Source organism: Patagioenas fasciata, chromosome 3 (assembly GCF_037038585.1).
Source record: "Patagioenas fasciata isolate bPatFas1 chromosome 3, bPatFas1.hap1, whole genome shotgun sequence".
In the NCBI taxonomy this organism is placed as follows: domain Eukaryota; kingdom Metazoa; phylum Chordata; class Aves; order Columbiformes; family Columbidae; genus Patagioenas; species Patagioenas fasciata.
Genome location: NC_092522.1, coordinates 92,441,140 through 92,465,433, shown reverse-complemented (window position 1 = coordinate 92,465,433; position 24,294 = coordinate 92,441,140). Strand labels below are relative to the sequence as shown.

The 24,294-nt window shown below is 37.3% G+C and overlaps 1 protein-coding gene across 1 annotated transcript in view; it reads right to left on the bottom strand.

The window, feature by feature from the left end:
• The window catches only part of IMPG1 (interphotoreceptor matrix proteoglycan 1), a 62,759-nt gene that overhangs the window by 2,062 nt on the left and 36,403 nt on the right, over positions 1–24,294 (bottom strand). Inside the window, exons 13-18 of the mRNA XM_071806846.1 lie at positions 10,243–10,814; positions 9,239–9,458; positions 5,382–5,592; positions 3,681–3,857; positions 3,406–3,587; positions 2,982–3,065 (exon numbers count right to left, since the gene is read on the bottom strand). Of these exons, the coding sequence (XP_071662947.1) occupies positions 3,034–3,065; positions 3,406–3,587; positions 3,681–3,857; positions 5,382–5,592; positions 9,239–9,458; positions 10,243–10,814 (1,394 nt within the window). The 3' untranslated portion in view covers positions 2,982–3,033. The remainder of the gene's footprint in view (positions 1–2,981; positions 3,066–3,405; positions 3,588–3,680; positions 3,858–5,381; positions 5,593–9,238; positions 9,459–10,242; positions 10,815–24,294) is intronic.

The window sequence follows — 24,294 nt, the reverse complement described above, 5'->3', positions numbered from 1 at the left end:
GACTGTAAAATAATTAAAATACATTGTGCTACAAAAGAAGCCGTAATGAAAGTATCTACAAGATTCATAGTTAGAGCAGACCTGGGATAAAATAATCTTTGGGATGTTCAGCTTCTCTGCATTGTTTTCAGTGGAAGAGCAGGAACTGTTCCACCCAAACTTGGACGTTCGTAAAACCTGATGCCTGATACTCTTGAACTAAGAGCACCACATTTCCATCTTTGTGTGGTATCTTTGTGTTGTCTTTCCCTCTTGATTCTGGTAATGAAACACTGAATCTCTGTCATTGGTGGGGAAGCTCTAGAAGGCTAACTCAGATTGTGATATTGTTTTAATCCAAAATACTGTTTGTTTTATGATCCAAGTGACTGACATGAGGATGAGTCAAACTGCAGGCTTTGTTTTCTCTAATTTAATTTCAGTTTTCTTTCTTGGTGGCTGAGAGTAATTTTTTCAGAGGATCATGCTATGTGTCAGTTACTGGTTTTAATGAGCAGAGGATGATGTATTTTATATATTTTTTTGGGAGAGTCTATAATGACTTCCAAGACTTCATCTGAATTACATCAAATGAAGCGGTCTTTGTCCATGCTTATTAGATTAGGAAACACTGTGAAATAATTTGACCATCCTCTTAACGAACGCTTTATTTCCAATACTTCTGGGCTGTTTTGTGTCAAATATTTCTAGGTCCTCTATTGTCTAAGTTCGTTAAAACTGATTTTTTGTGGTATCTTTTGCAAGTTGCATTTTGAATGAGGCAGTGTCTTCCTTCAGCTTTCATCTCAAAAGAGCAGAGACCATATGTGTAGGTGAGGAAGGTGGCAAAGGCTCAGATCAGCAGGGTTGTATTTACAGAACTTTGACATGTTTGCCTCTAAACCATCATAGACCACCTGGATGTGGACTTGTTTGAACAATCAGTCTGAATGAGCTGATCCACTTGAATGTGTAAATTCTAGGTCATTGTTGCACTCTGCTTTGGCCCAGGGAATGGTGACTCTCACAGTCATTTTGTTCCTTATATTGTACTCTTTGTGGAGTGAGATGCTCCAAGTTCCCAGAGACCTAACCGTGCAGAGAGGTAGCTGCGGTTTTCAGCTGCTTGCAAGAACTTGTGTTTTCTACTGACCTCAGAGAGAAGAAAGAGCAATTTCCTTACCTTGACATGAAACACGTTCGTTAATTCCTGGATGACTAATTGGGTAAAAAACAAACCAAACAAATCCCCCTCTGACTCTTGCAGTCATTTTCCATATAGTGACCCTTTAAACTAGAGGTGTTTTTCATGCTTGCTAGACAATCGAAGGTTATTTTAGTTTCTACTAAACTTTACACTTATTTTCATATATACCTTTCATAATAGAGAGCTGTACTTATTGTAGATCACATGTCCTAAAATCCTGCCACTGCTGTCATTACACATTGCAAAAGAGAATTGAAAGACTGGAATTTTCAGTTTGAGCTAAGAGCTCTAGATATCCACCTCCTGAAAATTCAATTCAAGTGCCTTATTCTGTTTCAAAAGTCCAAAGCCCAAAGAATCTATCCAGATTGTGACATGGAAGTGGTGCTCTTAGTTTCAGCAAAAGAAAGCTGTGTTCTACACACATTTTTCTTCATCCATCGTCTGCTATCAAGTCATTAAAAATGTGTTTAACAGAAGAGCTCTGATTTAAACACTCATTTTGAATTTAAATAATGGTGAAAAATGGGCAGGACCACTAATTTTGTTTTAAAACTCCATTTCTATTTTGTGGTCACCTCACTTCTCACTAAATTAATTTCCATAACTAGAGAAGAACTTGGTCAAATACTTTTGACAATTCAAATGGAGTGTAGAGTGACACAGTCCTCGTTTTCTCCCACAAATGTGCCATTTTATTCCTCTCATTAAATATTTAATGCTTTTACAAGCAGTAATTTTAAGTAGTTCTGATTGTATGAAAGTGTATTGGTCTACAGTTACCCACAGACATATTTCTTCTGAAATGGGTATAAAACTCTATTTGCAAATGTCTGTGTGCTTTTGTTATCAGCAGCAAAGCAAATTCATTCTTGAGCGTTTCTGAACCGCTGCTCTCTGCTGACTCATCGATCTCTATTGCTGTGTCCCAGTCCTCCACTTGTCACCTCAGTCTGTAGCTGTGACCTGGAGTACCTGAAAAAATCAGACCTGGGCAGGAATCCTCCCTTTGATAAAGATCAGTGAAAACATATCTTTTTCTATGGTATCATTAATTATTTCTTCCTTCACATAACTATGTACTGGCTCAAACCAAAGATGTGTGTAGCCCTGTGTTCTGTCCCTCATGGCCTATACCCAGTGCCAGGACAGTGCTGTGCTGAGATCCTCCTAAGTAACAATGGCTACCAACAGCTATTGTGAAACCTCTCTGTTCCTAATTGAGCTGTGATTCAGAAAAACAGAAATGACAAAGTAAAGCTTTTAGTCTACTTTTCAAGAGACCGTACTCAGATGCATCAGAATTAAGAGACAGTCTGGCAATTTTAGAGAATATCTTGACTCAGTTTTTCTTCTTTCTGTCTTGTTTTTTCCCAGAGATACAAGAAGTTTCAAGTTGCAAAACTTGAAAGAATGTCTGAGATATGAGCAGTATTTTGCTCAATCTGGAATTTCTACTTGTTCAAACTCTTACGTAGCTTAAATAGGTACCAGCTATTTTTAGTTGATCTGTTATTGCTATTAAAACCTCCCCTTCAGTTTGCGTTTTGTGTTGCTATTTCATTTTAGATAGTCCTCCTTCATGTGTTTCAATGGGTAGCACATTAGCAAATGAGCATACAGAATGGAACTTTGTTGCATAAAAGCAATTAAGAAGGAATTGTTGTTGTCATACCAAACCTCCGAAGAAAAGTGAGCTTTTCTTTGTGTGGAATTAGTACAAAGAGGCTTCCTGGTGACATTTACAAACAATAAACTCAACAGAATTTTAAAACTCTTGAAAGTAGTTACAAACCTTGGTTTTGTCTGGCTGATGCCGGAAATGAAGAATTTTGGAGACTAGATTGTCAGTCTTGGCTTTGTAAACTGGTCTGGTGACCTACAACCATTTAAAAACAAAACGAACAAAATGAAAATCAAAAAACCCACCACATTAGTTATTTTTAACTAAATCACAAAAATCACTCAGATAGGATGAACCAACAAAGCCATGCAAGAGAGCTGTAAGAAAAGCAGTTCTACGATCCTGTTATGAAACCTGAACAGCAGTAAATGTGGAAAGCCAATAAATGAATTAGTGCTTTTAGTTCTGAAACTACCTAGCAAGAGGTTAGAATCAAATTTGTTTTAGTTGTAGGGTTAATACACGAAGATGGACCTGCTATTTGAGGTGGGGGCTGTTTGTTGAGGGTTAAGAAAAGTATTTCCATGCATTTTACCTCCGCGCTGAATTGTGTTTTCAAGTTCGTGTAGTGCTTCGGGATCAGTGATCTCTGAGGAACTGACATGAGCACTTACACTATAAGCCGTACGACAAAAGCTAGTTATAGGTTCATCATGTTCAAAAGCAGGATTAATCCTTACAGCACTTTCTGAACTGCAGCTGTTGAGAGTAGGACTTCTACAATGCAGAACATGTTTGTTTAGGTAAGATTTTAAATTGCAAAATTAAAAAAGGAATATTTTTAAATGAAAAAGATTGTGAGCAGCTTACTGCAAATTAGAATTTCTTTTGCTCTTCCTTCTAAACTTAAGAATTAAAATGATGAAAAGAAAAACAAGGCTTAGTAAGCCAAAAATGAGAGGTTTAAAAATGAAGGGTTGTGTGGGTTCTGGAGCAAGTTTTGCACAGCGCTGTCCTTGGTAAAACTCCTGTCTAGGTAGAGGGCATCTAAAACAGGGAGAGGAAGAGAAAAATATGCAGAACTTGAAGGCAGAAAATACAGAATACCTCAAATGAAAACACAGGAAAATCTGCCACTAAATATAAGCACACTATTCCTAATACAATTATTTGTTATGTGTCTGTATGACATAATAGGATTGATAATAGAGGAAAGAATATATTCCTAGACTCATCATATTGAGTATTAAATAAAAAGGAAGTACTGTTCATAAGTATCTTTGTAACTTTCTATAGTTCACAAAAAGTTTTATTTATTATTTTTAATACTTTTATCATTCCAAATGGTGGTTTGGTTATTGACCTCCATCAAGTCAAGGCTTTTCTGAAGTGGAGTTATTTTTCTCAGTGTGTTGGTCTTGGATGGTTCAGCTATATTCTTTGCTATTTTACTAATACTCGAGCAGAGTTTTAAAGAGGAGCTCTTTAGCTCACAGGCTGATTTCTAGCACAAAATACTGCAGCTGCCCTACTGTGACTCCTCAAGTCAGGAATTTGTCAGTAACTATGCTGAATATAATCTTCTAGAGTAATTTCTTTGACACCCACTGCAGCAACTGAATTATGGCAGTTCTGTTGTTACAGTGAAATGATCACACAAATATTTATTCAGTAGACTTATTTTTTGACGTTAATCCTAACTACACTAAAACACGTATCACTAACTTAGTAAAGTCAATATTAAGAGAGAATAAACAAGTGCAAGGATTGTAATTTGTCTTTTTCTTATACACATGGTTGGTCAAGTAGTGTCTGCCAGTCTGGTGTGCAGTTTTATAAAATGCTCTGGGTAGTCTAGTCTTACAATAAGGTGAAACTTGATACTTTCAAAGGAGAATCAATATGTTCAAGTGCTGTGGTAGTTCTTAATATTGGCTCAAGATCATTTTGGGTAAAAATCCTTATGGAATGTGTTTGCAGTTAGAAGGAGCTGCTAATCTTTGATTTTTTTCCCAGAAATCCCTGAAAGCAGCCTCAGCCTTCATGTGCTTCATTTGGGTGGTCTGGAGTCAGAGGAGTGTTCATAGGTGTGTTTGTAAGAATATAGATTTCCTTTTTAATTTTCCTTTCAAATTTTTACTTAGAAAAACTTAATTTCTTAAAATACTACTACATAATCAATAGCAAAAATGTCAATGAATTATTTCATTTTTCCAAGAAATCTTGGAAATCTGAAAGGAATGAATGGCTGCGTAGTCATCGTCTCCGCCAGTTTTGCTGAATTTCTAATAATTTTCTAAAGCATTTCTAAAAATATCTAGGTCATCATGTTCTGTGTTTACTACCAGGCAGCAATGCATTTATCCATACTGAGACTATTTATATCAAAGGAGGGTATTGCTGTTCTTAGCTGTTATTGCTGTTCTGTAGCTTAAAGTGTCTGAATATTAAGGTCTTGGCTTATTAGCATAATTTACGCTGTTTAGAAGTGTATGCTCAGCCCTGCTCCTTCATGCAATAGACGTATCAGTGGTCTGTTAACAGAATGGAGGTCGAACACCATTTATTTACCTGCAGACTGCTCCTCTTCCTGGAACCAACTCACATTTCCCACCATTGACGCAGAGATGAGGCTCCAGCTCGCACAGGCTCCGGCAGGGTAACCCGTCTTGGCTCGCGTAGCCGGGTTTACAAAGGCAGTCAGCCTCTTTTGTCCACTCGTTCATTATGCATTCAGAAAACTCGTCACATGCCATGAATTTGCAGGGGTCTGCCTGATCAGCTGTAAAGAATGGGTAAATCATTAACTGATGCATTACCCCGGAGTAACTTGGCAGGCTTTGTGGCAGCTAGAGAAAACAATTCGCATTGACTGGCCTCCAACTTGTGCATGTCAATAGGAGGATACAGTCTAGCATAAAAGAACACACATCCTTTCTTTCTGTAGATGATGCAGCAAGCACGCAAGGTTATATTTATTTGTACATTTGTTTACCCCATGAGTATTAAGCTGCAATTTCATTTCACTAATAAGTGTTTTCACATTTGCGTATTTTTATCCTTTTTTACTGTAAGTGCTAGTTTTATGAATACTATGTTACAACCTTGCATATGTGTAAGAAATAGTTTTGACTATGATCATCCTTAACACATAAGTTAAGACATGACTGGGGAGGGAATTGGATTATTGAATGCTGCACAATACTTGATGACCACAAGCTAGAAATACTGGCACGTGTTTGTGGAGTATTTTTGGAAGTGATGTTTTAGCGCTGTGAAAACTTGCTTTATATATATATATTTAAATATTGGTAAGGGAAGCTTCTGTGAGGTTAAGGAAAAACGAGACTGCTGATGTTCATAGGAAGGCCCAAATCAGAGACAGCTTGAAGTCCTTACTTCAGCTGTCGTAAAAGTCTGCTTCTCCTTTCCCATTCTCTGCTTCTCACTAGAAATACATAGCTAAAAAAAAAAAAAAAGAAAAATATCCAGAAGGAGTCATTTTAACACAGTGCTGAGCCCACCTGTGGGGAACTGAACCCAGTAAGGTGGGGGAAGAAAAAAAAAGTACAGAGACAGGAAAGGGCACCTCAGAAAAGGAAATGAGAGCAGATGTACAGACACAAGCTGGGCTGTGCAGGACAGCGGGTCCTGAGTTATGGGTACGTTCAGAAGTTTGCACACGTAACTTCAGCTATAGAGAGGAACTTGGTCTCAGATCTGGTCTAGAAAAATCAAAATCACCTTCAGGTGCAGAGGAAAACCGGCCTCTGTTTAATTACGTGGCCTTAAAATTTCCTAAGAAAAATCTGTAGTTTAAAAAGAAAATTTATACTGAATATTACATCTAGTTCTTGTAGGTGCTATCTGGGCTGAGAATTTTCTTCGAGAGCCACTCCATGGCCCCAGATGCTCCATAACATTAAATTAAATGAAAAATTACCATCTTACTCCTTATAGTGGTATTGGGAATCTTAGACATACACTAGGATATGCTTAAGTGATAGAAATTAATCCAGCAGAGCTATTCACTTTTTACCCCTCCATAATTCTAGGGCTAGTTTTTTGTTTTGTTTTTAAGACTAGTGAAAGCAGATTTAGCATGCTTGATTTCCCTTTACTATATACAGTGTGCCTGTTAACTTTGGATCTCTTTGGCTGCTGGACTGTAAATCTATGTACATGTAAACCCTAACAACTGGGCATCAAAGTAATAAAGTCAATTACAAGGTAACTTTATTGTGAAGCAAACCTTTTCTTATATGTAAAAAAAATAAAAAATAAAAAATAAAAAATTCCAAGTATTCTGCCTCTGGTTATTGATACTACCAATTGGGAATTACAAAGTTTAGTCTGTAATGAAACAAAACCAGCTGGCAAATCAAAAAGGGATATTAATTCTTACAGATTCTTTTCTTACCACACAAAATTGCACTCCAAGCAAAAAAACCACTTCCAAATTAAAAATGTTTAATAAAAGAATTTGTATGATTAACTAATTGATTAAAACAATGACAGGTGCATAACTGCATGTCTCCTGCAAGTCCTTCCCCAGTTCTGATGGTCACAGTTTACCTTTAGATTAGTGGAAATAAAGGTTGCTACTGCTCATGAGGAGATACAGGCTGTCTAAGCACTTCCCAGGGTTGTACACTGCAGCCCTGCACCTTCCAGAAGCTGAAAGGGCTCATTGCGTTTCTGTTTGACAAGCAGAATTTGGCAGGAGCTTTTCACTGGGCTAGGAGGTCATTTTTTGGTCATAAAGTTTCATTTTCATTGTTGAAGTGTTGGACTACATACCTGATATACTTTGTCACCTTTTCTGTGGCTTCACTTTGTTTAGATTACAAAAACCAAAACAAAGACAAAACCATGCTGGCATATTTAAAAGCCTGCTATGCTATTCTTTATGGCATTATTTATGACCAATGCAGCTAGCCCTTTGTGGCTGCTGAGTCTTGATATATATTTTGGACTGTCAGTTCCGATCTGTGTTTCCATGTAGTAAAACATTACCGCTAGATGGCTCTTGCTTTCACAATAAATAGGAATTTGCTTAAATTACCTTAATTTACTCAACAGTTTGGGGATTTTTGAGGGGTTTGTTTTCTGAAGTAAAAAGACAATATCGTTTTGAAACACCTATATGGGAATATATTTGCTTTCTAAACATAACTTCTTCTATTTGGACGTTTTATTGCTGCTCATAAGCCTTGAAAGAATAGCTCTCTCAGCAAACTCATTGTCGTATTGTTTTATTGAACTAATATTGAAATGCCACAGCAGTACAGCAGCTGATATAGGTGAAAATGAAAGATTTTAAAATTTTTCTATATAAGCATTTTAGCAACTTTTTATTTCTGTTTGTTTTATTTAATGAAAACTTAATACTGAGGCAGGGAATGTCTAATAGCCTCAAGTTCACACTTTCTAGTGAACTCATTTCTTCCTTTATTCAGTGAAAAATCTTTTTATCATGGCAGTATTTGAAGGTTTAAATGCTGTGATTTTGTTAACTTTCTTTACCACACACTACCCATTCTCTTAGTGGACACAACGAGTTACATGTATTGAAAACAAACTAGAAACCACCTCCATGAAATGTAAATGTTTTTTTTTTGTTCTGGAGCTGTCAGAGATTTGTACATAAAAACACAGCTTAACCAAAGCAACTAAAGGCATCTGCATGCTAAGGCATTGGTATCTTTCTTCTCCATGTCAATGAAATTAAATTCAGCCCTAAAATAACTACCAGAACCTGAAAATAGGTCCAGGCTTCAATTTTACAAAACAATATAGTTTTTGAAAACTTTAAGCTTCTGACATCGCAATAGTGTCCAGGTATGTTGTTACTGACTTTCTACTCTTTAACAAAGACTACAGACTTACTTGAAAGGTACTAGATCAGGAAATATTCTGAAATTACACATCTATGGAGTGCTACATACAGTGATGCTCCAGTGACGGAGTAGCTGTAGGATCCAGTTATTCCTAGAAATTATCTCCTTCTGTCTTGAACTCTGTAGCCTTTTAAAAATAGATTTAATGATGCTCTAAGCTATGGTTTGCTTACAATCTTGCAAAAAATCGTCAGAAGTTATGTTCACATAATCAGGTGCAAGACTTGCATAAGTCACTTCTGTAAGCTGTACATGAGCATCCTTTACACCTGTCTTCACCCAGCTCTTATTCTAGAGAGTTTTTAGTTTTCTGTATTTGGCTCTGAAAAGCTCTGCTGAGCATTTCATTATGGTATGAAAATATGTCTGCAGATAATTTGCAACATCTTGGGTTTTCTTATTAATCCAGATCACTGGGAGGCTATTGCTAACACAGTTACTTCCAAAAGAGTAACACTTCAGAAGCTGCAACAATCTGGAAAATATTATCCACTTGGTTTTGCACATACATTATTAATTCAATCTTACCTGGCTCAATATCCAGGGAATAGCTGTCAATCTCCAAATTGAGGAGTTGGGCTGCAGCATCACAGAAATCTTCCAAAACGCAGTGTACTGCTTCTGTGATATTGTATGGCACTGTCCTGGCGAATTTCATTTTGCTATTCACAATCACACTTCCATTCCTGAAATTCAGTATTTCCAGCTGCTTAAAACCTGTAAGGTTGGACTGGAGGTATGGAAGTAGCTGCAAAACAAAAATTTGCCTTTATTTTAGCTTACTGTCAATGTCTACCTGCTATTAATTTCTCTTATAGTCACTTTTCACTATCAGGTACACACATCACATGCTTATTTGTCTGAATGTAGTACAGCTGTTAAACTCCACCACCAAATTAATTTTTTTGTTTAGCACTGTCTTCTTCTGGACTTTTACATCTTTATCAATAATGCACTGAGATGTATGGGCAGTAATTTTGCCTGTAATGAAATGCACAGCAGTTGGGGAGTTTATTCATCTGGAAGAGAAAAAAGTCACCTGACTCAAAAGCCAACTTTAATTATTTTCAAACAGTCAATCCAGGCAGGTTAGGGCATAGCATAATAGGCATGTTACTGAGCTGACCTTCTGCCCTATTGTACCCATAGAGAAAATCCATATCTAATTACATCCTCCCAGCTAAGCTATGATGTATATTAAAAGGCCTATTTTTAATTCCAGCATGTAGGCACAAGCCTTAGATGTAATAAGCATTGCTATACTGGTGACATGTATCTTAGAAAAAGCCAAATAAATTACATGCCAGGTGTATATCTGGAGTCTCTTGAACAAGTGAAAACTTTCATCACTGACTTCATAAACTCTTTTTCATACCCTGAGAGCATCCCAGGCTTATCAGTTCTTTAAATATACAGCTTATCAGACTGGATTGTAGTAGGGTCTGACATTTTTAAAATACTGTGCTTTGCCATGTATTTCTTTAAACCGTGCCTGACTACTGTGTATGTTATTCAACTTGATTTTCACCCACCAATTGCATGAACTGTTGTTCTAATGCTTTGTATTCTGTCGAACTCCTATTGAAGAGGTCATCGGAGAAGTGCATGTTGGTGACCCTCAGGCTGAAGAAAACCACTAGCTCTTTGCCTTTGGCTGCAGTTGTCATGGAGCTGGTAGTTACATACTTCAGCGTAGGAGCTGGGGTGGCTTTTGCAGGCTCAGTTGTCACCACTGAGATGTAACCACTGCCGTGCTCCACTTCATCCAGGGCTGTTGTGCTCATCACACTGACATGATCCAACTCAGCAGCGATATCCTGCACTCCTATCCCAGTGTCATCTGGAGAAACAATCTCAGATGCGGGCAACGAGGGATCTGATACTTCAAGGGACTGTTCGATGATCTGAGACTGGCTGTAGGATGGGCTGGTTGCTGCGGGCTGTGGTGCTGTTTGGTCTAATGGTAGCACGCCTGTAATAACATCTTCAGGCTGCGTTGTAGAGAGATCACTTGAACCAATAAAGAAAGGCAACATTTCGTAAGTGCTGGCTGTAACTAAAATGTCGTTGCCTGATGATTCTGATTCATCCACGATCTTGACTGCTGCAGAAAAACAGGGGAAAAATGAATAGCTATTTGAAAAGCAAGTATAACAAACATCAGGCATGGATACAACATGCATATGGTATTTCCACTGAAGCATTTTTAAAAATAAGCTTTAACGGTATTTAACATGAAAATGTTATTGCCGTCACCAAGGAAAAACACCCTATCCACATATTTGAGTGATGAGATTTCTGTGAGTGCTGTGTTTAAATAGTAATTACACTTGGTAAATATTTCCTGAGCCATTCTGAAGGGCATTCTTGCTTTGAAGGTACATAATCACACTGTCAGTTTATATTGACCAAAAGAGTAGATCACAGCTTTGAGCTGTCTGCTTGGATCAGTTGCATGACGGAGTCATTCTGTTCCCTCTGTGAGAGGTTAAAGCTGTTATTTGCCAGTAATCATAAAATGTGGTTAAGAAAAACAGTAGCGCCTCTTGCAAATTGTGTCAATTTACCTAAAAGGAAACAGCAGTAGTGAAAACAAATTCAAACCTTAAGAAATCATCTTCTGCACTTGAAGCAGCCATTTGATGCAGATGCTGAACTTTTATGAGGTCCCCATTGGGGCTTGGTATGAATTTGGGATGTGTGGTAGCTGTTGCTGAAAACCAAATCTAAAGTATGATGAATGAAGCTCTTTGAATTTGGCTTGCAGCTACCTGATCACAATGACCTCATGGAAAATTATGGCCTCTAAGCAACAGGCATCTACCCAAGATGACAATGTTGTCCTATTCCAGTGATATACTTGTGTGGGCTCTTCACGTGGAACTTTCAGCAGCCTCCTGCAAGCAAAATCCCTTATCAGCTGATAGGGGTTTTCTCCAGCTGATGAGCTCTTTCATTCCCTATGCACTAATTTCTTCCTAGTGGCCAACGAAAGTACTAAGGGAGAGGAAATTTTTGCATTTGGAATAACCCTGACCGAAGGAGGAGGCAACAATCCTGTCCATGGCATTGGAATTGCCCATGGATTTTCTTCAGATCCCTTTCTGTTTCCTTGCTTCTAAATGAATGAGATCCAATCTTCTGCTTATTGTATTGCTGTTTTTAAGGAAAAAATGTACACTTTCAACAAGAACAAAAAAGCTTAATATGAAACAGCTGTCTATCTTCTTGGCACTGTTCATTTAACAACACAGGTCTTTGCTTCTTCACTGCAGATACAATGTGTTGGTCTAAGGTCTAATGTATTTTCTATATAGCTATGTATAGCCCCATCCTGCTAAGCTGACCACACTTCTCAAAACAGCAAAGAATGGCTCTAAGGCAAGGTATGTGATTTTAGCAGAATCAGGCACTTGAAAATAATTTTCTCCCATCTGATTGCCGCTTTGCATAAATCTATGTTAAGAGCATATATATTTTTTTCCCCTTTATAATTTGTTTCATTTGGTGTGTTGTAGTATATGTATCTTCCTGTTGACTTCAGAACATACAGAGAGAATTTATGTAAGATGCCTGATTTGCCTCTTACGTAATTTCTGTTATCTAAATCAATCTCTTCAGCTCCTTCTAGCATTATTGAGGTTCTGAGGTGCTCACGTATCAGAGCGGTAAGGACTATTACAGTTTTCTGAAAATGCGAAACACTTTCCATTGTGTCATAGTTTGACATCACCAGTAGGTCAGCAAATTTTGCCCTGGAATACCAGTGACATGGTGTTAATGGAGTGTTCCTCTTCCCAGTCTCAGTTTCAAGGTTTTCCACTTCACAGAATCACAGAATGTTAGGGATTGGAAGGGACCTCAAAAGATGATCTAGTCCAATCCCCCTGCCAGAGCAGGAACACCTAGATAAGGTGTTTGACATGCCTTGGCTAAGGGAAGAGTTAGGGTTTTTTTGTCCTGTGGGGAAGTGAACTTCTAGAAACAATTTCCAAAAATAACCCGGACACTCTGAAGCGGAACTCCTCAGATAAAGCAGCCTGGAAGGATCACTCCTGCATCTGCTGCTATTTCTTCAGTCACTACATCAGTAACTAGCGCAAATGTTATCCCATTACAAATAAACCCATCTGAAAGCACAATGTATTTTAAGATTGTTTTTAACAGGTATTGAGTAACAGATGCTAACACTGTATTTCAGCAAGGTGCTGAGGCGTATCAGGCAAATTCCTGCTAGAGTCGAGTTCAGCATAGCAGTAGCACATGTTCTATCAGTTTCATATGAAAAAAGCATTCTAGAAAGAAGATGTGGAGTACTCTGACAGGGCTAATTAGGGAAAGGTCACCTTCCACATTTGCTGCTTTGTGCATGCACAAAATATTGCAAGTTTGTAAGGCAACTGCCTGCAAGATGCTCTCCCTCTCTTCAAGACTTGGTTATTAGCTACTGTTACAGGTTCTTGGAGGATTCCCCTGTTATCTTGCAGCTGAAAGTAGAGCAGTCGAAAAAGACACTTTTTCCAAACAGCTCCCAAACTGTCCTGGACATCTGGTGGCAATGGACAAACATTTTGTTCTACTTTGGCACATTGTAAGACATCTGTAGGAGCTGGGTGTTGCCACGGTTTTCCAAAACCCAGGTTTTAGGGAAGGCAACTGCAAAGAAGTGCCATGCCACAGGGATGCCTATTTTGCTCTTAACACTAGCTGGCTGACCGTAAGTTCTGTAAGATCACTCATCTCTGTCAATATTTAGTATCCCTTTCCCATATTGGACAAGACATTTTTATAGTCAATTTTGTTGCCTTCATCTGCATGTATGAAAACATTTTCCCTGAAGTGCCTCATTTTAACTACTGGAATACATGGAAACCAGAATGATTTAGATGACAAAATTTTCCACTTGATAAGAGACTATATTTTGCATTTGATAGGAGTTCTAATCCAATATTTATCAGCAGTGAACTCAGCGAAATCAATGAAACTGTGGTAGCATAAAACCTGAGCAAGTGAGATCAGGATTTGCCTGGGGATCAGGAGTGCCTGATCCTATGGCTCTCAGGTGAAAAGTATTCTGCCAGATTACAAAATAGTTCCTTACCTTCCACATGATGAGCTCCTCCCACATCCCCAGTGACTGTTCATGACTGAAGTGTGCAAAATAGCAAGCTAGCTTAGACTACTGGTGGTTCCGGAAAAGACTCTGAAATACACTGCGGATATGAAGCATCTGGGTCTGATGTGATGCAGAAAAAGACCAAGTGCTGCATTCTCCTTTGCTGCAAGGCCAGACTGGTGATTTGGAAGCACAACAGGACCATGAAGTGGGTACAGCAAATTCCCATTTAAACTAGCACAGCTGTGCAGTCTCCTTTTATTTGCCGAGATATGTGATTTGCACTGCTGACAGTGTAATATAAGGGCTACCATCGTAGTCCCTCTAGTCCTACTGAGCAGCCAAAAAAGAATAGGTGAATATTGTATGGAACCCGGAGTTGTGGATACCACATGTATCACCAAACTCTGCACCACAGCCTGATGCCCTAATACTTCATTGAGAACTTGAGATGCTTTTCTCTTGCCATGTCCTCATGTTTCTTGTGTAATCAAGGATACGGACAGATTAGAAAAACAAAGCCTAGTGATGTTCTCTGTTTACAAAGCTCTTGCTATTACTTGTTATGCTGATAAGCAGTGAGAGTCATTTATTTAAGGGAACTCAGAACAGATTTCCTAGCATTAGTGCCTGAGGCATTAATGCAGGATGATCTACTGATGGGATGAACCTGCAGCTCCACAGAACAACCTTCTCTCAGCATGACAACACACACGCGAGTATATGATTGTGTTGATATCTGTTGGGCAGATTATATTTCAGAAAGAAATAACTACAGGAGAAGGAAGTACTGAAATGGCTTTGAAACTGCAGCAAATTTGAAGTAAAATAACTGTGTATATATATATATCTATATATCACATTTGGCATAGAGCTGTGCATACACATATGTGTGTGTATATATGTATATATATATAATCTATACATAGACTATAAAGGTCTTCTGGGATCCTCTTATTACAAGCAAAGTAACTTAAAAGGCCTTGAGGGCATACTAAGATGATCCGTGTGCGTGTACCACCTGTTTTCCTAAGCTGCCAATTCTTATCAGTCACTGTCTCTCCAGCTGAGACAGATGGTGACTGACCACAGAGGTGGTGTCAGTCCCTGGCAATCTGAAAGGAAGTAGGGTCATTTAAAAGACCATTGAGCATTTACTGAAGCACGTCACCAGTCCCAAACACAGGGGTTTCTGACCCCTTCTGTTGATTGCCCTTTGTCTCACACATGTGATAGCAGTGCTGTAAAACTTGCCTACACAAGTGACATGTTGAAATCAGCAGTAGAAATATTTGCACCTGGTTTTGCCAAGCTTTTCCACTGTCTACGTGAGACTTCAACAAAAATCAGTCCTACGGGGTTAAAAATTATGGATGAAACAAAGAATACCTAGACATTTGGAATGAAAAAAATTAACCTTTTGCATCTAAAATATTGATTATATATATGTACATATATATATTTAAAGTCTTGGTTTATTTATAAAACAAATATATATTGTTATTCAGACTAGATATAAGGAAAAAGTTTGTCATGATGAGGTTGTTGAAACACCAGCACAGTTGCCCAGAGAGGTGGTAGATGCCCCATTCCTGGAAACATTCAAGGCCAGGCTGGACAGGGCTCTGAGCAACCTGATCTGGTTGAAGATGTCCCTGCTCACTGCAGGGGGGTTGGACTAGATGACCTTTGAATGTCCCTTCCAACCCAAACTATTCTATGGTTCTGTGATTCTATATGTACATATATGTAATTTTGAACACATAATACACTTGAACTGGTTTAGCATAAAACAATTATTTGCAGAACTTCACCGAGTTTTCCTTGTAGATGAGATTTTTACAGCAGAAAGCTAGGAAAAACACAGACACTTATTTTATGAGACCTCTAAAAAAATTTAGACCTTCCTAATCCCAGCATATTTCATTTCAGCATACATTTTGGTCTACAAATCTATCATTCAGTTGTAAGGAACCCACAGAGAGCACAAAATAAGATGCCACTCTGAAATATACCGTGAGCGTAACCATACTGAAGGTTAAACAATGGGATGGATTTAAAAACTGCTGTCAGCCACAAAAAATTCTAACTCTCAGCCACCACTTACCTTCCCGCGGAGATGTTCACTGAACTCTCCAGATATTTTTTTGTATTACATAGACAAGGAAAGACAATATTGTACCGAGAAGAATTTTATATCTCAAATTAAACTGCTATTGGCAAAGATGGGTAAACAATAAAATAAGAGGCAATTTCCTGGGTGCATTGTTATATTAAATCTTTGTTAAAAGAGTGCTGCATGCAGGCATTTATATCCAACTGAGAGTAAAATATATAGGTTTGACTTACCAGAAAAAATCAGCTGCCATTTCAACAACTTTATTTTAGGTATTTAATTAGTTGGTCCTTTTATATTTTAAGTGAAGAAAAACATTCCTAATTGACCATGAATAAGGAATTATTGTTTGGGAAAGGTCAAATTGCCCTGAGACATTTTTCTAGAGGGTTTGCATTAACAACCAGGCCCAGAAGGTTGTACATTAAGAGGTCCTGACATTTCACTTAATTCATGAGCTTAATAAGCACTGACATTTCCTATTGGCTATAGACAAATTTTCCAAGTCCACTGATAGATATTGTTATGTATATGAAAGTCACAGCATAACAATATATACGTGTATATTTGTATACATGCTGGCTGAAAAAACAACTAATGAAGGAAGAAGCGTGCAGTTAAGAGATTGGTCCATAACACAAGGTAAGAACCTCCTTATGAGCATATAAATACCAGATGCACTCGTACAGCAAGTGTCTGGATTCAAATTTCATATTTCATTGGTACCTGAAATGTCACAAAATCCCTGGTTGCAGGACTGTTCTGTACAAACGAATAGGTAAAGTGTTGAATTGGTGTTTGAGGTCTTTCATTTTTAATGAAGGGACAAGTAACATGAGCATTAAGAGAATTAAGAGGATCGCTAACCTAGCATGTCACAACAAATACCTTGCAGCACATACTTACTGATTTAGTTTGTGTTTTTAACTGTAAGGCCAAACAAGAAGAGCCAGGATGATCTATGGCTGTCATTCTGTCAGTCTATAAGAACTCTCCAGAAGCCAGGTTCAGTATCCAGTGAACCCAACAGAACCTCTTCTCTACTGATTCCAGTGAATCCCATCGCTTCTCCAGTCCTAAAAATTCTTGTGTCTCTTAACCTTTTTTACTTTAGTATCCTCACTGAAACTTTTTGAGTAGTCTGTTTAAAATTTTTCACAGAACAGCCTAATAGCTGCAGCTCTAGCTCCATTACTATGTAGTGCTCTGTGTAACTCATACAAGATGTTTATTCTGAAAATTCTCATACATTTCAGCTGTGCTTCGTCATCGTGTTCTCATTACCAAAGACACAAATAAATGTCATTCTGACATTATGTCACAAACAGAGTATTTTCTATGCTAATAAATACTACTTACTAATGATAATCTTCTCTCATAATTCTCAAAACAATTCAGTTCTACATGACACACTGAAAACTAAGAGGATAACCTGAAAAGCTAAATCACTGCAGAATTCAAGGTGTTGAATAGCTGTATCTCGCTAATCTTTTCTATGTTCATTATGAAAGAATCTTCCAAGGGTGGTTCTTTAGCTGGGCTTCACACAGTGGCATCAAGGCCTACCTCTTATTTGGTAACAACTGGACAACCTGAACAACTCTGTTTTACTCACTTTCATGCTCAGCTAAGTAATTTTACTGGGGCAACAGACTGTGTTATTTCATATCTTTGCTCCCAAACAGAGCTGTGACATGGCCCTCATCTCACTTTGGGATCTTTACCACAATTGTTTTTTTGTATTTTGTATTTTGTATTATATACTTCTACAGTACTTTTGTATTATATACTTCTACAGTAACTGCAGAAAGAAAAAAGAAAGAATTTGTCACTTGTTCCTCAAAGATGCATAAAGGTTTAGAGTAAATAATTAAGAACAAAGCCCAGATCTGAACTTTTACTTACCTGTAGCTTTTCCCTCAGCACAGCTAGGGAAGACTTGCCTACACAAGTGACATGTTGAAATCAGCAGTAGAAATATTTGCACCTGGTTTTGCCAGGTGAGCAGCAGAAGGATGAATTTCACAAGTCTGACTGCCCGTAAACTTTTCACTGATGTAAATCAGCTGGTCTTACTCACCTTGCACAATACAGAGAAAGAATTCCCTTTATCGAATGTCCGAGTGTTAATATTTTTGTTGATCCATGTCTGCTTGGGGAATGCAAACCTCCTCACCCTTCCTGGAAGTCAGTAGCAAAAGGGAGTCACCTCTACCTTTAGAAATTTCATGTTTGGTCATTGTACCTGTAAGAGCCTCCTGAAACATTGGTTTCTTGTATGATTACAATTTCATTTTTACTGTAATTGTCACTTTCACGTGCATTGGCCAATGTATGGCTGGAAAATAGTAATACAGCTTGCTCTTTTCTGTTTTATTAAGGACTTACTTCAATTAACTAGCTGCTAATAGTTTTCTCATTAAAGCTTTTTGCACTTTTTCTAAAAAGCCTACTTCTTAAAACTCTTAAAATAATGCAATAAATATATTTAAGATTTTCAAATGTTTTCCGCTTCAAATTAGTCATTTCAGTACAGCAGGTGGGAATAGAATATATATACAATACATTGGGCAAGCTTACTTTATAGACCTATATATACTGAGAGACTTGACCATTAAATTTTAACAACCATCTTTGGCAAGCATTTCAGAAAAACACAAGTACTTTGAACAGTACAGGAATACCTGGTGTTTAAAGCATCCTCGAAGCTCTGAGTAGCAAGGGTTTACTTCAGTCTGAGATGGAAGTATCTATGGCAAAGACACTGGAGAGCACTCAGCAATAATCTGTTAAACCTGGGCCTGAACCACCACCCTGCTGCCATCTCTCCACTTACTTTAGGAACTACTGCACCTGGTTATGGTGACTGTTCTCCCTAAGACTCAGAAAAGAGACAGAAACACCCATTTGCCTTGGTGCTCTTCTGACTACAGCAGAAGAAAAGCCAGTATTTCCATATTTATTGCTTTAGTCAGTTAACCGTATTCACACTCATAATTAAGGCACTATAAAGATGGATGTTATGGAAGTATTCCTATGTTTTATAAGAATACTACACAGACAGTTGTATAATTAAATACCTTGCCTGGACACTAGGTCAGTAGTAGGTCATTTCCATAACATGACAAGTTACTGTTAACATTTACAGAAACTTTACCTTATCTGCTACTGAGATTGCCAGATAAAATGACATTTTACTGCTCAAATTCTCTAAAAGTCAGTTTTCTGATTAAAGCCCTCACTAAAGAAATTATTCAACTGACATTAGAATACTCTTGTGCAGTAGGGGAATTAGTAAGTACATTTACAATGAAAACATGTTAAAACACCAGAGGCTTCTGTGACTATTATATATTATAAGTTATTTTGTATTGAAGTTCTGTACTATTTGCTACCATAGTAAAACAATATGAAAATATATCTTAGAACAAGTAAGATACCATGTTAAACTGAAAAGTCTGGACTAGACTGGTACTCACATCAATGAATTAGAGATGTAAAACCAAGAAGCAGTGAATTCGCAAATGTGAATACACTTTATATAAAGGAATAGAATCAAAGCTGAATAAGAAACATCTCACTTAAAACCATAGCTTCAGGAGGATTCTTATTCTCTTATGCTCATCGTTAACTCATCTACAATTTGAAAAATTTATTTCATAAATGTAAAATAACAAAGTCTGTGTGAAAATAGCCTAAAGTTTTACAAACACCTGGAAACATAAAGAGGCATCCATCTAAATGCTGCAAACACTCCTGCATGCCACTGTAATGATTTTGGAGATTCCCAAATGGACAATCTGGAACCTGGAATACTGTTTTTGATTTATTTCACTTTAGAATGACTAGAAACAAAATCTGACAGGTTATAATACCAGAACTGAAAGAACCCTCCAAATCCCTACCCATTTGCTCTGTTTTTGTCAACTACATGGTAGGATAAAAAAGAACAAGTTTTTGTAGGTGATGGGATCATCGGACAGTTTGTGGTATTGAAGTTTATTAGTTTGCAAAATGGTAAAAACAGAACAGAAGTCACATGATATATATTCAATTAATATGTCGACCCAAGGACCTAAAAACAGAAAAGACAAACATGAAATTAGAAAGTTAAATCCCATGACTCTCGTAAAATCTTGTAATCATATGAGCACTTAAAGACTTGCAAAAAAAACCAATGAAATCACTGAATACACGTTTTGTTTTTTCATAGTCTATAGTTACTTGTGTGTGAAAACTATGGAATTAATGGATTGAAAGTCACAGAATGAGGTGTATTTTATTCTTCCAAACTGTCGTACCTTAGATGTAGGTAATCTGATTTTTCTCGTAGTTTTGTAGTGGAACAAGTGACTCTGTGTGAGAGAGATGGAAGGAGATATTTAATTGGAAATATACTTCTTTTTTTATGTGATGATGCTTTAAAAGAATTCAGTTCAATTTTAGTGTTATTGATAATTACTTCGGACCAGATGCCTTAGCACTGACTTGGCTTGTTAAAACCATCCTTCATGGTTGGGTTCTGAATCTGAGCAGCTCATGACAACAAAGCACCATTGTTAGGGAACAGATGGTTTAAATATGGAAACCAGGGATAACTACACAGTCCAGTAAAATGCATCCATACAACCTTTAGCTTTATGTTTGTTTTGAAATTCCCTAAGAGACCACCATAAAACTCTGGAGTGCAGAAGTCTTAAAGACATATGCTAGTTTCTCAAAAAATGGCATTTAAATATGTATTTGGGACTGTTCTCATGTAAAATGTTTGGATTAAGGTACATGGATTGCAATTAACTTTTCTTAACAGTTGTTGGGTAGTGGTGATAATACGAAGATGAAACATCATTTGTTACTGTAACAAAAAATGTGACTACTAGTAGAACTTGCAGATACAATGGGAAACTAAAACAAGGAAAAAAGTCCACATGAAAGAAATACTAGGTAAAATAGCACTAACCTTACAATAACTTAAAGAGAAATTGTCAATAAAGAAGAGAATCGAACTTAATGATCTAAGACAAGTTTGGCCAGGTCTGCAGCCACTGCTCTAGGCCATGCAGACATTTAGGAGAAGGGACTGAAATATATTACTGCTGTAGTATTTTTCCAACCTCATTACTCCTGATCTCTTGAAAAATAAACCAAAACAGTGGCAAGATTTATTGGAATGTATTGGTTAGGAATTGAAATCCTCATGTATGAAGATGTCATTCATTAATAATACTTTTTCAGTCAATCCCTGCTATATTTTGCTATGCCAACTATACCCTTCTTCCCACTCTGCTTGAAAGCCCATCATCTGAAACTGCATGGCAATAAAGATGGTTATTAAAGGAATATTCGGCCGTGTATAAAATTTTAACAGTGAACTCATTTATCTGTTATTGGCACCACTATTCTACAATATTATATTCTACAATATTATATTCTACAATATTATATTCTACAATACTTTAATTAAAAAAAAAAAAAATCCGCTAGCTGGAGAAGAATGAAAAAGACACCCAAACATGTAAATGCAATAAAATGAATAAGAAACTAATTTGCTTGTATCCAGGCTTGGTTTAATCTTGTTCTTACTGATGCACATAATGATCTTACCATTCTATTGAATGAAAGTGAAACTTTTGCCTCCTAACTTATACCTAGCTATTGTTGCTTGAAATTGTATCTAGCCCTTTCTATAAAGTTGCATAGAGAAAGCAATATTAACAACATATTGGAAAAAATGCTGTTATCTTCAAGCAGAAGTCAGAACAAAAACTAACCAACAAACTAAAAACCACCAAAAACAACCTCACACCAATTGCAATGTGCAAATATGTGTGATTTATCCTGGCAAGAGTTTTACACATTTCTAGATTTTCACAAACACAAACCCATTAAATTTAGTATAAATATTATCACAAATTTGCCTCCATTTAAGATTTTTATGTCTTTTAGCTATAAATACTAGTGGATCTTTCAAATTGAAGAATGCGCAACTTAAATTTTTATTAGCATCAGTGTCACCTATGTGAGACATTTCAGATATGGCTGAGAGAATCTAAGCTGGAAGGGCAAGCCCTCCCTATAGCTCATAGACAGAGGTAGAAAACTCCATCCAGAGCTGTGATTCAGAGCACACAAGTTACAACTTGCCTATAATGGTCTAATGCAGGTGGCATGAGTTATCACCTAACAAGGAATTCACTGTTCAAAATACCGGTTGCGCTCAAATGGACTTTCTTAAGCTGGAAGGATACTGAATCCTCTGAAGAGAGGAATCTAAAAATTTTAGTACTGTTTGATCATAACGGATTAATTCTCAAAGGCAGCATTTCTAGCAAGACCAAGGATTTTTAATAAGTGAGTGAAATGCATTATTTAGAGCATATTAGTCTCAGCAGTGCCACTTTAGCTGTATTTATTCCAACTGGACTATATGACATGTAAACTGGATTAATGTAATTCAGTTATAACATAATAACAGTAATCTTACATCCTCAGCCTCAAAATCTGTCCTGTTTGTTTTAAGATATTTTTCTTATTTTACTACTGCATTGGTCACAGTTTTAAAATTATTTTATTCAGGACGTGAATATGTATGTTATTTCTCTCTGCACACAGACAGAAAGATGACCATGAGTTGTTTTTAACAGAAGATGGGGGCTGAGACTGGCATGTACGAAAGTCTATGTTACATTTTTTTTGGATCTCACTCATAGTGGAGGGTTACCTGCAACTAATGAAAAGCCTAAATTTTGGCTAGTGAGCTGATCTCAAGTAGGCAGTATTATGATGAATTTGGAGGGAGGGAGATGGTTAGTTTGGAGTGAAATAGCATTGAACATGGAAGAGGACAATCACCAGGCAAATGGTAATTATAGGAGAAGTGATAGCATTTGGAAAACAAAGGTACTGAAGGATGGTTAGCTTTGAAAGCCTGAAAGGGAGCATCTGAAGTACATGAGAATTAGCTGCAGAAGCAATGGAGTTTACTAGCAACAGTGATGACTGTGTGTGAGAGAAACTCCAAGCGTGTGTGTAGAATATGAGTATCTGGTGCAGGTGTGTACCTGTAGAAGCAAAGAGGCAGTAATGTGTACCTACATCCGGTAAGAGACTTAAGACTAAAAAGTATGAGTGAACAAGTGGCAGAGCACTCAGGCATATCTTTCTGCTATATGTGTAGGTGGTGAAGGAGGTGTTACATTTTTTCACTTTACATGTAACTCAGAAGGTTTGCCTCTGGATAAGAAAATTTTCTTAGCAGAAATATAAATTGTTTTCTGTACTTCAGACAATAATTTCACTGAGTCATTAGAAGTACAAATTGCATATAAAGATTCAGTTGTTTTGGTTAATGCAAGTTTATACTGCGTATTTGGGGTGAGGAGGCATGAATAAGAAGGAACTGAAGCTTAACCTTAAATAAAACTGAACTGAAGTGATTGAACAGCTTAGTAATTCAAACAAGTGATGTGTTAAATTGGGAAAATATAATAGATAGGACTCTGTTTCTCTCATACTCTTTTGCTTGGACTAGTCATTTCATTTTGTCATTTTAAAGTATGTTTTGAAGTAGTGATGCAAGTTTTGTTCTATTCAGGTTGTAACTGCTGTCTCCAGCACAGAGATAGTTGAGCAGCAGACCATCATTAAATTTTGGCCACATGCTAGTCGCATACTCTAATATCTTTAGGACTCTTCAGGATACCTGTGATACTCCAAGTATGCAATTCTAACTTTATCACAACAGTGAACATATTACGAACCTTTTCTTAAATCTGATGTATCCTAATGTGGTCCTGCTGAAACTTTCTCATTCAGCTTCATCTTCATCTCACAGATAACTTTTAGGCTAATCAATATTGTATATAATGCTTGAGAAAATGATGTAGCTAGACATACTTGTTCACTTCTCCAAGCATCAGATAGAAGCAGAACCTCCAGGAAAAGCATTCTTTGCACATCTGAGGCAGCAAGCAAGAGATCACAGAGAGGAGCTGATGTGGGAGAATGTTCAGAAAAGCCCGTTAGTTCATGATCAAAGAAAACATAAGAAAATCAGAAAAGCACGCAAGGAAACAGAGGAATTCTTACCTTGTATAACCATCAATGTGAAAAAACTGGTGAGCGTTGCTGACACAAAGAATGGGTGAATTCCAATCCTGGGAACATCCAGAGTGGTTCTTGCAAGAAGTAATGGCGTTTTCTTTCCTGTGACAATGCTGGTTATATCAAATAGAAAGCTATGCTAAGCAGAGATGGTGCTTAGGCAGCAAGGGATAAAGCAGAGGTAGAAAGAATCCCCAAATATCCAGGAAAGTGAATTTTTTAAGACATTGCTTAGCAATAGGAGTGAGC